This window comes from Silurus aristotelis (assembly GCF_946808225.1).
Source record: "Silurus aristotelis genome assembly, chromosome: 6".
Lineage (NCBI taxonomy): Eukaryota > Metazoa > Chordata > Actinopteri > Siluriformes > Siluridae > Silurus > Silurus aristotelis.
In genome coordinates, this window is record NC_139579.1 from 31503293 (window position 1) to 31517735 (window position 14443).

The 14443-nt window shown below is 41.1% G+C and overlaps 1 protein-coding gene across 2 annotated transcripts; it reads right to left on the reverse strand.

The window, feature by feature from the left end:
- Window positions 1-11: 11 nt before the first annotated feature.
- hmgcl (3-hydroxy-3-methylglutaryl-CoA lyase) lies at window positions 12-12191 on the reverse strand. 2 transcript variants are annotated; one of them, XM_083544854.1, is made up of 8 exons: window positions 12033-12191; window positions 8291-8374; window positions 8052-8159; window positions 7020-7115; window positions 6458-6606; window positions 6092-6344; window positions 3170-3295; window positions 12-2093 (listed from the first exon to the last, which is right to left on the reverse strand). In XM_083544854.1, exons 1-8 carry the CDS (start codon window positions 12117-12119, stop codon window positions 1992-1994), a joined length of 1005 nt encoding a protein of 334 aa, XP_083400980.1. In that variant the 5' UTR covers window positions 12120-12191; the 3' UTR covers window positions 12-1991. The 2 variants fall into 2 exon arrangements, with proteins under 2 accessions (XP_083400980.1, XP_083400981.1); XM_083544855.1 differs by having other exon boundaries at window positions 11951-12090.
- Window positions 12192-14443: the final 2252 nt, after the last annotated feature.

Sequence of the window (14443 nt, forward strand, 5' to 3'; positions counted from 1 at the left end):
TGAAGCTGATCTACTTATTCCAGAACCATCATTTATTTAAATAAAGCATTTCTCAAGTAAGTAAATATACAGATGATGTACAGACGTAAAGAAAAAAAAAAATCTTTCAATCAAACACTGTATATATTCAGGGTCCGTAAACAGAAAGGAAATGGAAATAGTGTGTGTGTGTAGACGGTAATAAACCTTCTCGCAATGTTCCATCAGCGGTGATGGAACGTCTGCTTTATGTCAGGCCGTGAGAACCACAAACGACAGAATAAATTCAACAGCACAGTAAACTCCGTCCTGCTGCATCTCTACAGTCGACCTACAACAACCTTTTCTTTTAGAGGAGAAACCCGACAGTAGCATTCGCCTTTCTCACGCCTTTCTCTTTGAATTCTTCATTCCGGATTAAATAGTAGCAGCGTCGCTCGATTGACTGGAACCCGAAATTTACACTGCATAGTAACAATAATCTGTTCGGATTCTTCCAATGGAGATTATTTTCCAATAAGAGTTTCCCTGATTTATTTGATCCCCTTCGTACCCTTCATTAAAGAAAGAAAGTGCACTTTTTATCCTTTTATTGTTGCATTTATCAAACAGTGTTGGTTCAACAAACCAGGAAGCAGGTTACATTCTGTTTCCACATACACTTATGCACTCATCCAGAATAACTGAGAAGTAGAGGGAGGTTAAGGGCCTTGCTCAAGGGCCCCATCAGTGGCAGCTTGTGGGTGCTGGCTTTTGAACTTGTGACCTTCCAATCCAGAGGCCAACCATTGAGCTACCACCTACCTTCACTTACATTATAGCAGCTATCGACATCTCTCATCACCAGCCTTCACTTTTTCTCTCAAAGTTAATGAAGCGGGAAAAACTAACGCACACACATTATAATATTAACAAATATATTTACCCACAAAGTGGTAATTTCGTTCTCGAATAAAAGACGTTTTATAGCGTGGACATGGTCGAAATCTGCTGTAACAGTAAATTAACCACCACCCACCATTTGACCAATCAGAATCAAGAATCCAACACTATCACTATAAGGCAATTTTTTCCAGTTCTAAAAATACTCCAATTGGTAGATTATTTGACTTAAACCCCCCGTTCTGTACTTCACACTGCAGCGAATTATACGCTTATCATTTATATGATCATGTTTTGATTTTTGGCGTACGGGCGGAAATACCGAGCAGCATTAACGTGAGAACCAGAGACGAAACTTTGATCCACGGGACTCTTCGAATGACCGGCGTCAGAGCTTCTGGAAAGGATGCGGCTTTTTGCAGGACCATATTAGGGCTCAAAAACAGGACCGGACTGTGAATCAGGGAGTTACGATGAACCTGACAACGATCGTGTCACCTTACTGAAAAGGATAACGGTGGTTAGCGAGTGGTGTTGGTATGAGCACCTTGTTGAGAAGATAATACCGGGATTTCAGGCACGTTAAAGGGCTGAAAATGACAATATGGAGGCAGCCAGAACAAGAACTTGAAATGCTTCTCTGATTGGAAGACAAAGGACAGTTTGCTTCTGTATATTTATACCAGACTGTAGCTCGCTGCCTGCCAACCACACACACACACACACACACACGTTGTCAAATTCAAGGCACCCAGACAAGAAGCAGTCTCTCTATGTTCTTCCCTAATAAACAGACATGAAGTGTGTGTGTGTGTGTGAACATAATTACAGACCTATTCATAAGAAATCCTCCAGTGTCTCCTGAAAACAAGCCACTGTTTCATGTGGCTTCCTTCGATTATGGGACCAAATGGAAAGTGTGCATCGGTTGGAAACTGTGTGTGGTGAAGGTTAAAGCATACACGATATCGTACATCCGTTCATTAGGCTCAGAGGGGCTTTTGGTGTTTCCTGTTCTTTTGCAGGAAATGGCAGATTCGGAATTCAATTCAGCAGATTGCAGGGAACAGGGTGGAGGCACAGTAGACAAAACATTCACAGAGACACAAACACAAAATCTGGCGTTGAGGTCACAGTTTACACGACGCTTGGGCGACTTTGGAACTGGTTCTTCTGTCGAGAGAGCGGCAGATGAACGATCCGGCGTCTATCAGCTTCTGCAGGTCTACTCCCTGTAACGAAAAGGAACGCAGGTCATGTCATGATTGAATAAAACGGGAGTCGGATATCGAAGGTACAGGAGATCACATTTTGTCCCACAGGAACACAGGACTATAATTAGAACTTATTTATTTTTTGCTGCAGATCTCAGATTCTGGTCCTGGAACAGCCCTCTGTTCTGCACGATACACACACATTCAGGAATCAGGAAGGAATGTTAATTAGCTGTGTGCAGAGCAGGGAAATACTGTAATGTGCAGGATCAGGGTTGGGAATCTTACATATAAATAGGTCTGTGTATGTTTCTGTAAAGAGGGATGTGGCGAAAGCCAAGGAAAAGGCATATGAGGAGCTGTAGGAGAAGTTGGACACTAAGGAAGGAGAAAAGGATTTGTAGCGATTGGCCAGGCAGAGGGACCGAGCTGGGAAGGATATGCTGCAAGTTAGAGCAATAAAGGATGGAAAGGGAAATGTCTTGACTAGTGAGGAGAGTGTGTTGAGAAGATGGAGGGAATATTTTGAGCAGCTGATGAATGAGGAAAATGAGAGAGAAAAGGTTGGATGGTGTGGAGTTGGTGAAGCAGGATGTAGATAGGATTAGTAAGGAGGAAGTGAGAGCAGCGATTAAGAGGATGAAGAGTGGAAAGTCGGTTGGACCAGATGACATACTGGTAGAAGCATGGAAATGTTTAGGAGAGATGCAGTGGAGTTTTTAACCAGATTGTTCAAGATTTTTTTTGTGGTGAGGGAAGTTAGATGACAGGGGGGAAAATGATGCGTATTCGGTAGCTATGTGACTGAATAAAGCTCCACCCACTTCTGATCTGAAACCGCTTGCCGGGCATGGCTGTCCTGAAATTACTATTTTGCGTTTCTTTTTTTGATTTTCAATATCGATAAATTGTGAATTATGGGAAAATGTGTTCCTTTTCAAAACCCTAACCAGGAGGTCACAGGGAATTCCCTGTCGAAGTTGTTACTATGGTCACAATAACACTAATATTTCCATCTGATCAACCGGAATTGAAGGTTCAACCCCAGTGTTGTATCTGGCGATAGCTTCATTCTGAGTGATGTGTCTGCTCACCGTGTGGATGCCGAGTCCATGCAGCATGTACACCACGTCCTCTGTGGCCACGTTTCCTGAAGCCCCCTGAGCATAAGGGCAGCCGCCCAACCCCGAGACTGACGAGTCCACGACGCTAACGCCGTTCTGTGCAGGCGGGAAAAAAAACAACACTCCAGGAATAAAGAAATGTAGAAACAAAACGCTGTCAGAAATCAATGATATAATGTGAAATGACTTATAGGAGGGTTTGGGTTTGCAGGTCACGATCTGATCTGGCAATTTTGTTCTCAAAATATTGTTTGACAGACTATAAAAAAATTGCAGAAGTCCACATCATCACTAAAAAAACAAGCGTTTCCCCCCAGGAGCTATACAGATAAGTCATTATTTTACATAACAATAACAATTATATTCTACAATATTAACTACAATTTTGCCATTTGCCTTTTAGAAATAGTGCTTTTATTCAATAATATAGAATTAGGCAAAAAAGGAATAATTATAATTGTAAAGAATGATCACAAAAAAAATATATATTTTTTTATTATTATAATTTTTTTATTATTTAAATGTTTTTTATTGATAATTATTTCTATTCATTCATTTATTAATTAATTTTCTCCCGCTTATCCGTAATTCGGGTCGCGGGGGCAGCAGTCTAAGCAGGCCCCCGCCTTCGACTGCTGCCCAATCCTCACAGCACCGTCCCTTACGGTCCCTCCTGCAGGTGGTGAGCCCACGGGAAGGCGGCCCCACGTCACTCCGACATCACGGACCTTGATATTTCCCTCGTAAGGGACCCCCGGAGCATAGAGGGTTAAGGGCCGTGCTCAAGGGCCCAAGAGTGGCAGCTTGGCGATACCGGGGCTTGAACCCCAGACCTTCCGATCGACAACCCAGCGGCTTAACCGCTGGAGCCACCACTCCCCCATTATTTCTAATATATATTAATTATTATAATTAAAAAAATATTTAAAAAATGGTTTAAATATATTAAAAAAAAAATTTAAACTAAATAATTAATTAATGAATTTGTTTATTTATTTCGGTAACAACTTGTTTATTTTCAATCCACTTTGAAAAAACTAAATGATCAATCAAAAGAAAGATAAAAATCGAATCAATCTTCCCTTTCAATTCTTACTGTTCCACACTTTATACACAATGGATTTTGTAGGATCAGAATCAGGTGTACGATTCACCAATTCTACAAAGCAGGTGCCAATAATTCTGAATTTCATATTCATTCGCTGAAACAGAAACAGCTGCGTTGGAGCCTCAAACTGGGTGAGGAACAGCCAAACTGCTACTAAGGTGAGGTTGTGGAAGACAGTTTCGTGCCACAGGTCCTACACCATGGCAAGACTGAGCACAGTGACAAGACACAAGGTAGGTTTACTGCAAGGTCTCTCCCAGGCAAAGGTCTCAGAGCAGACCGGTGTTTCAAGATGTGCAGTTCACGCTATTTTGAAGAAGCACAAACGCAGTGGTCTTAAGGAAACAGCAGATGAGAACCCTTTGCTTACTACCCACTTCCTACATCAGATGATGAAGAACTGGTGGAAATCAGTGGGACTCACATTTACTATTTAATAGATTTTTATCTGTTCTGTTCATTTACTTTCCATTGTGTTAATTAATCAAAATATACTATTAATCCTTCTATTTTTGAAAGCATTCTCATTTTACATCATTTTTTTCCCCTCACCATCCTAAAACTGCTACATACAAGTGTTTGTGATTGAGCTCATGAACTGGTTTATGCAAAGCTTTCAATGCCTTTCGCATTTCCTGAAGCAAAGAGCTCCAGTGATTCATCAGCTGATGCACCTCCACACGTTACACACATGGGGTTTGGATCATGTGACCTAGCCCTAGAGACGAAAGGCATATACCGTAATTTCCGGACTATTAAACGCACCCAAATATAAGCCGCACCCACTGAATTTGACAAAGATTTTATTTTGAACATAAATAAGCCGCACCTGTCTATAAGCCGCACCTGTCTATAAGCCGCAGGTGTCTACACTAAAACTAATGAACTTTACACAGGCTTTAATGAAAGACAGTGTCTGTTACACGGCTTGTATCTAAACAGTAGCCGACCAAGAAAGTCATTGTTCACTGTCTTCCTCCTTCCTTTCACAATTATTTCTCTCGAGAGTTTTTCTTTTGGCATCGTCGTGCGTTTAAAAATCACCATCGGTGAAGCTTTTCTCTCGATGCCGTGCAGCTCAGAACGCAGGTGAAGTGTGTTTTCATGCCCGGTTGTTTTCAGCGTGACGAATGATTCGCATTTCCTGTAGACAGTCCGAGTGAGCGGCAGGTCAAACGTCAGAGGAACATCATCCATATTTATGATGTGGTGCGGCCCGATTCAGTGGGAGCGCATCTGATTTAATATAAAGAGTTTCATTGGTTCACCTGAACCCGTTCAGCAATTTCATTGGTCTAATGTTATGGGGCTCAGTTTTTTGTCTTGAAGTTTGTGAAACCGGGAAGATTCATCCATAAATTAGCCGCTTCATTGTTTAAGGTTCAAAGCGTGGGGAAAAAAGTAGCAGCTTATAGTCCGGAAAATACGGTAGGTAAATTTTTTAATACAAGATGCTTTGATCTTTCTCCTCAGAACATTTCTCTTTGTCACAATTGCTTGGTCTTTTCTTGCTTTCGAGAGAAGTTTGTTCGACTTTCATGTTAATAATTTCATGAACCTGTTACGTGGAAATGATGTTTTCTGAAATCGAGCTGTATGCACATTTTAAATAGCGTCTCTCAAAGGGCAAAACAGACCATAAATAATACTGTGTCATATCTATAGTACCCCTCCTCCCAACCCCCGAATGTTTTTGCGACCCGGTAACAACTCTTCCTGGTACTTGGTCATGCCTGGGTGGTGAGGGACCCTCTGTATGTGATCATGTGATCAGTGGTTCTGACCTGCAGAGCGACCAGGATGTTAGCGAGCGCCTGGCCGTACGTGTCGTGGCAGTGAACCGCCAGGGCGTCGACCGGCACCTCCTTCATCACCGCCTCCAGCATCTCGGACATGCCGCCCGGCGTCCCCACTCCGATCGTGTCGCCCAGCGAGATTTCATAACATCCCATCGCGTACAGGCGCTTCGCAACATCGGCTACCTTCAGAGGCGAGACTGTGCCTTCGTAAGGACATCCCAGGACACATGACACGTACCTGGAAAACGTGATCAGTTTGTTAGTAATCATACAAAAAAATTAAAAAATAAATGTATTAACAGTGAGAGAAAAAATCCTCCGTTTGAACTCGTATTCCTTCACGTCTCTTACCCTCGTACAGGGACGCCTTCCTGTTTGGCCACCGAGATCACTTCCTCGAAGCGCTGCAGACTCTCCTCCACCGAACAGTTGATGTTCTTCTTGCTGAAGAGCTCCGAGGCGGCACCGAATATCGCCACCTCCGTCGCTCCAGCCTTCACCTGAACGAAGAACAGAGATGTTTTTTTATTTACGGTTTTTGAGACACGTGTTCCTTTTGTTTCTATGCAACAAACTAGAAAAAGGCAAAAACACTACAATTAAACAGTAAATAAACCAGACTTTAGGGTTGCACAAGTCAGCGCACTCTTAGTGCCGGCAGGGTGGAGAAGAGTGATAGCAGAAGTAAAAGACAGGAGGTGGAGCTGGAGGTAGAAGAACTGAAGATGTTGAGATGTTCACTGGAAGTGACGAGGATGGACAGGATAAGAAATTAGCTTATTAGAGGGACAGCGCATGTAGGACATTCTGGAGACAAGGTGAGGGAGGTGAGATTGAGATGGTTTGGACATGAGCAGAGAACTGGATCGGAAGGCCAGATACATTTGCATTTCAGGATTGTGCCAGTACTTACAGCAGCTCTGTAGCCCTTCAGGTTAGGAGTCAGCACTGGATAATTCACTCCAGACTTCCTGTTGATGCCACGCATCACTTCCTCCTGATCAGCCATCTTGAAATGGAATAAAACCACAGTGACTCATTCTGGTATAATGGTGAAAAAAAGAAATGATTTCAGGAACATGTGAAGAAGAGATGAGGGATGAGCTTCATACTTTTGAGTCTGGTTCCTCTCAAGGTTTCTTCCTCAAGCTTACAAACTTACACTTGTAAAGAACCTTCTTAAAGCTGCTTCGAGACAAATGTCCATTGTTTAAAAGCGCAATACAAATAAAAATGTATTAAGTTTTATTTCTTTAGCACTTTTAACATTTGACTGATTATGAATGTCAGAAGCTTCGTATTGGGCAAGAAAATAACAATAATTGTGTTCTTGTTGCTTAGTAACTGTGCGTCTGATGGCTCCGGTTAAGCAGGTATAGACCACATTACTTAACACAACACAACACAACACAACACAAAGAGGCTTTTCTTGTCCCACCTACACTACAGCACCACTGCTGGGCCCCTGAGCAAGGCCCTTAATCCTCTGTGTGTCATGGCTGATTCTGTGTTCAGACCCCAGCTGTCAAAATATTCAGTGTGCTGTGTTTCATCTTTCTCTATTTTTCCTTTCCTTCTCGTCCCACTTTTCTTTCCTTTAAAGGTTCCTACTTTTCCCCCTTTTCTTTCTTTCATCCTTCTTTCCTTCCTTCCCTCTTTTACTCCTTTTCCTATCTTCCTCCCTTTGTTTCTTTCGGTTTCACCTTTCCTTCCTTTCTTTTCTCCTTTTCTTTCCCTCCTTTCTTCTGTCCACTGTTTCCTTATTTGTTTCCCCTTTCTTTTGTTTTCTCATTTTCTTTCCTCTCCTTTCTTCCATCCTTCTTTCCCCCTTTTTTCCTATTTTCCTTGCCTACTTCTTTCTTTCCTTCCCTTCCCTTCCTTTTCATCTTTTTCTTTCATCTTTGCCTGCACTTCAGTAATAATTCCTGGAAGTGAGACAGATTACCTGTGGCACCCATTTCGGTGAGACAAAACTCGTGGCCTCGATGACAGGCAGTCCCGCGTCTGAGAGCATGTCGATCAGACGGATCTTCACCTCGGCTGGAACGATGGTCTACGAGAACGCACAGGGAATTGATTTTATTGATTTCATAATACACATTGAATGACAATATCTAGTAGAGGGAGGTACGATCTAGAAAGCAATGGTGTGGAGATTATGGACTGACAGGACGTTTTTTTCACCTTCTCATTCTGCAGTCCATCTCTGGGTCCAACTTCCACGATCTTCACCCGTTCTGGAAGAGGTTTCGAAGCATGCAAACTAATCTGGAAAACAGACAGATTTAAAAGACACATCTTACACTTTACAGCAGATGAGAAATGTGTTGATTTATCTTCTGGATCTCTTATTGGTGAGATCGCAACACGTTTGACTTGAAGTTACAGGCTGCTAAGGTTCTTCCGGTTTGTCGGTATGGGAGTGTGTTGGAATGTGATTTTTTGACAGGTTGCAGGATCAGGTTCATGATGACATCGCATTACGTGAGTAAAGAACAGTTCAGACAGGATCAGACTAGATATGTCTGGTAAGTTACGTTGCCTGAGGACTGCAATCATTCGGAATCACGCAGATGGGTGTGTACATGACGTTTGTCGCACTGTACTACAGTTCAAATGCTTGAGGTTTGTCTGTGATGAATCATGAAAATGTGCTAAAGGTAATAAATATAAATATAGAATTTATAATGACATAATAAATAAATTATTGTGCCGTCAGTGATTCGCCTCTAGAGGCCGCTCTCGTAATGACAGCAGACCGGAAAAACTATCGGTATGGATTTTTGCTGATAGTTGACAGTTCCAGCAATCAACTATTGCTGATTAATCGATTAACCTCTAGTCTTAAATGAACTCTGGCTAACAATCAGATGGAGATGTACATATTTGGTTCAGAATCGGAACCATCTATCTTTTACCTACAGAAAATAAAGATATTTCCCACCAGATCATATGCACAATGTAAAATAAAAAAACAGTAAAATACGACTGATTCAGAAAAAACCCACAAAATCCTCTCTTAATAATTACATTTCCTGCATGTGAAACTTGTCCAGTCTAAATAAGTAAATAACAATTATAAATATAAATAAATAACATTCCTGGGATGTAGCATGTAGCATTGTTTAAATGACCTTCATGGTTAGACTGTTTGATTACAACCTATCTATTAATTACCAATCTATATACTACTAAACAATTATTAATGCATTCAACAAGATAGATAGAACAAAAGAAAGAAAGAAAGAAAGAAAGAAAGAAAGAAAGAAAGAAAGAAAGAAAGAAAGAAAGAAAGAAAGGTCCCCAAAAAACCCAATATCACAGATTTTAATGATTACAGAACTGTTGCTCTCACGTCTGTGATCATTAAGTCATTTGAAAGACTGGTCCTGCACTACCGAAAGGACATCACTGGACCTCTGCTGGATTCCCTTCAGTTTGCCTACAGAGCAAACAGGTCTGCAGATGATGCAGTCAACAGGGGACTGCATTATGTACTGCAACATCTTGACAGACCTGAGCGCTTGACAGACCTGAGGATCTTGTTTGTAGACTTTAGTTCAACCTTTAATACCAACATTCCTGACATCCTCTCAGCCAAACTGACCCAGATTTCTGGCCCATCCCCCTCTGTCTGTGGATCACCAGCTTCCTGACAGACAGGCAGCAGACAGTGAGGCTGGGCAAACCCACATCCAGGTCTCTCACTATTAGCACTGGTGCTCCTCAGGCTTGCATTCTCTCCCCACTGCTCTTCTCCCTGTACACAAATGACTGCACCTCTAAAAACCCCTCTGTCAAGCTCCTGAAGACACTACATTCATCAGCCTCATCCAGGCATACAGACAAGAGGTTAAAGAGCTGGCTGTCTGGTGCAACCACCACAACCTGGAGCTCAACAAGCTCAAAACAGTGGAGATGATCGTGGACTTCAGGAGAAATCCCCGAAAACTCCCCCCCTCTCACCATCATGAACAGCACTGTAACAACAGTGGAGTCATTCAAGTTTCAGGGTACCACCATCTCTCAGGACCTGAAGTGGGACAATAACATTGACTTTATTGCTAAAAAAAAGGCCAAGCAATGGTTTTACTTCGGTCACCAACTGACCTGCCACAGGAGCTGCTGAAACACTTCTGCTCAGCCATCGTTGAGTCTGTCCTGTGTACATCTATAACTGTCTGGTTTGGTTCAGCTACTAAATCAGACATCAGGAGTTTACAGCGGACGGTCAGGACTGCTGAGAGGATTATTGGTGCCCCACTGCCCAACCTCCAAGATCTTCACTCCTCCAGAGTGGAGAAAGGGGCTAAGAAAGTCACTTCGGACCCCACACAACCAGCCCACTCTCTCTTCATACAGTTACCTTCTGGTCGGCGCTACAGAGCTCCAGCCACCAGAACAGCCAGGCACAAAACCAGTTCATTCCCACAGGCTATAATCAACACGAACAACTAACATATTTATAACTACACACTGTCCATCATAACTGTCACATTTATACATAGAATCCAAACGGTCCATTTGTAAACTGAACACTTGTAAATAACATCTGTACATTTTAAAACTTTTTTACTCTGTATAAACTGCATTATTATTATTATTATTATTATTCTTATTATTATTTACTGCCTGGTTTAATATTCTGTTACACAATGTCTGTACTTCTCCTGCACTGGAGCTCCTGACGCCAAGTCAAATTCCTTGTGTGTGTAAACATACTTAATAAAGTAATAAAGTAAGTAAGTAAGAAAGAAAGAAAGACAGAAAGAAAGAAAGCAAGAAAGAAAGAAAGAAAGAAAGAAAGAAAGAAAGAAAGACAGAGAGACAGAAAGACAAAGAAAGAAAGACAAAACAAAATAAAAAGACAAAGAAAGACAAAACAAAAGAAAAAGACAAAGAAAGAAAGAAAAAACAAAAAAGAGACAGAACAGAAAGACAGAAAGAAAGACAGACAGAAAGATCAATCCGGGGTTGCTTTAGTTGGTAAAAAAAGTGTAATGAATTCAATAATAAAGGAAAGAAAATGAATAGTTTGGAGTAGTAGTAGTAATTCTGATCTTTGGAAACTAAGTTTTTGATTTTGTGTGTGTGTGTGTGTGTGTGTGTGTGTGTGTGTATATACTGAACTGAATACACACCACTGATTAATCTTCAGACCCATCTAGGATTTTAGATATGACCTGCTATCTCTGCTGCACCTCTCAGATTTAATAAGAAATTCAACCACAATTCCGGTAGGTGGTGCTAATACTCCTTTAAGTCTTGCTTTCCGTGCATTAATAGCAAACGAAGAAGATTCGATTGAATGAATCAAACAGCACAGTCGGAACAGCAGTGTGTCAGCATTTTTAACTCGGCTCACTGATAAAGACTCGACTCCCGAAACGGCTCATTGGCATTACAAAGTCGCATAATGAAACACATTAAGCATGTCGGTATGAATTATTTGTGCGCTAAGTTACGGAGATTTATTTCCAGTTATCCTTAAACTCTCAGATACCTTATATAAAAAATAAATAAATAAATAAATGAATGAATAAAAATAGCCGACTCGCCCGAAAGAGCCGATTCAAAGATTCACATCATTGTCTGTTAAAAACAGAAACCTTTTAGCGATTATTGTGTGCTTAAATCCTGTAATATGTTCGGATATACATTTTACGTATTATATATGCTCCTGGAATAATACATTGTTATAATAATTTAAGAAACGAGCTGTTAAAGAAGGTAAACTGAAGTCACTTCCGGGATCCGTGTGACGTACAAACCTGTTAGTTGTATATCTGAAATGAAGCTCAACCTGTTGAAACTGATTATATATTAATCTAGTTTTATTTTTACCTTTAAATCCAAGCAGTCGATCATGAAAAACGTGTTACAGCTCCAGGATTGCGATAAAGTGCGCTGAATAAGTGTAACTCACTGATTTAGCTCCAGGCGCAGAGAACCAGAAGCGACCCGAACCGAGCCGGAACGAAGTGTGCACCATCCTCATCATCACAGCGGCCATGCTCTTCCTCCTCCACACAACACCCTGGGAGTCAGTGCACTCAGTGTTCCTACCCCCACTAACAACACTTACACTGCCATCTACTGCTGAGGATCACCATGTCTCACATAACATCTCATACATTCACCTGCTTCTCCTCCATGTCTCACATAAAAGCTCAAACATTCACCTGCTTCTCCTCCATGTTTCATATAAATTTTTTTACATTCAACTGCTTCTCCACCATGTTTCATATAACATCTCTTACATTCAACTGCTTCTCCACCATGTTTCATATAACATCTCTTACATTCAACTGCTTCTCCACCATGTCTCACATAACATCTTATACATTCACCTGCTTCTCCACCATGTCTCATATAACATCTCTTACATTCAACTGCTTCTCCTCCATGTCGCACATAACATCTTATACATTCACCTGCTTCTCCACCATGTCTCATATAACATCTCTTACATTCAACTGCTTCTCCTCCATGTCGCACATAACATCTCATACATTCACCTGCTTCTCCTCCATGTCTCACATAAAATCTCAAACATTCACCTGCATCTCCTCCAGGTTTCATATAACATTTCTTACATTCAACTGATTCTCCTCCATGTCTCATATAACATCTCTTACATTCACCTGCTTCTCCTCCATGTCTCACATAAAATCTCATACATTCAACTGCTTCTCCACCATGTCTCACATAACATCTTATACATTCACCTGCTTCTCCACCATGTCTCATATAACATCTCTTACATTCAACTGCTTCTCCTCCATGTCGCACATAACATCTCATACATTCACCTGCTTCTCCTCCATGTCTCACATAAAATCTCAAACATTCACCTGCATCTCCTCCATGTTTCATATAACATTTCTTACATTCAACTGCTTCTCCTCCATGTCTCATATAACATCTCTTACATTCACCTGCTTCTCCTCCATGTCTCACATAAAATCTCATACATTCAACTGCTTCTCCACCATGTCTCACATAACATCTTATACATTCACCTGCTTCTCCACCATGTCTCACATAACATCTCTTACATTCAACTGCTTCTCCTCCATGTCTCATATAACATCTCTTACATTCACCTGCTTCTCCTCCATGTCTCACATAAAATCTCATACATTCAACTGCTTCTCCACCATGTCTCACATAACATCTTATACATTCACCTGCTTCTCCACCATGTCTCACATAACATCTCTTACATTCAACTGCTTCTCCACCATGTCTCATATAACATTTCTTACATTCACCTGCTTCTCCTTCGTGTCTCACATAAAATCTCATACATTCAACTGCTTCTCCACCATGTCTCACATAACATCTCTTACATTCACCTGCTTCTCCTCTATGTCTCACATAAAATCTCATACATTTAACTGCTTCTCCACCATCTCACATAACATCTTATACATTCACCTGCTTCTCCTCCATGTCTCATATAACATCTCTTACATTCAACTGCTTCTCCACCATGTCTCATATAACATCTCTTACATTCACCTGCTTCTTCTCCATGTTTCATATAACATCTCTTACATTCAACTGCTTCTTCACCATGTCTCACATAACATCTCATACATTCACCTGCTTCTCGACCATGTCTCACATAACATCTCATACATTCACCTGCTTCTCCTCCATGTTTCCTATAACATCTCTTACATTCAACTGCTTCTCCACCATGTCTCACATAAAATCTCAAACATTTACCTGCTTCTCCTCCATGTTTCCTATAACATCTCTTACATTCAACTGCTTCTCCACCATGTCTCACATAACATCTCATACATTCACCTGCTTCTTCTCCATGTTTCATATAACATCTCTTACATTCAACTGCTTCTCCACCATGTCTCACAACATTTCATACATTCACCTGCTTCTCCACCATGTCTCACATAACATCTCATACATTCACCTGCTTCTCCACCATTTCTCATAACATCTTATACATTCACCTGCTTCTCCTCCATGTTTCAAATAACATCTCTTACATTCACCTGCTTTTCTTCCAGGCTGATAGTTCTCCAGGTTCTCCAAGCTGAACAGGGATCATATCTGGTCTATTCTTTTCATAGTAACCCATCTGGTGTCGGTTTTATGAACAGAGCTTTAAAACCCACTGGAAAGGTCACCATTAAACCAAAGTGTAGGTTAAAACCCAAAATCCATTCCAAATACTACCTGAGATTAGACAAGTTCTTTGCACCATTCAACCTGTAAACAGGGTCTTCAACAACTTCTGAATCTAAACCATACAAATATACATGTATCCATTGATACAGTGCAGAATGATTGCAGCTTTGGATGGAA

What these genes read in the sequence shown, in the direction of transcription:
- hmgcl (XM_083544854.1), bottom strand. Translation starts at nt 12,119, where the DNA reads ATGGCCGCTGTGATGATGAGGATGGTGCACACTTCGTTCCGGCTCGGT. An exon ending in CACCGAAATGGGTGCCACAG is followed by an intron (nt 7,116 to 8,051) that starts GTAATCTGTCTC and finishes TTCCATTTCAAG; the next exon opens with ATGGCTGATCAGGAGGAAGT. An exon ending in GAAGGCGTCCCTGTACGAGG is followed by an intron (nt 6,345 to 6,457) that starts GTAAGAGACGTG and finishes CACGTTTTCCAG; the next exon opens with GTACGTGTCATGTGTCCTGG.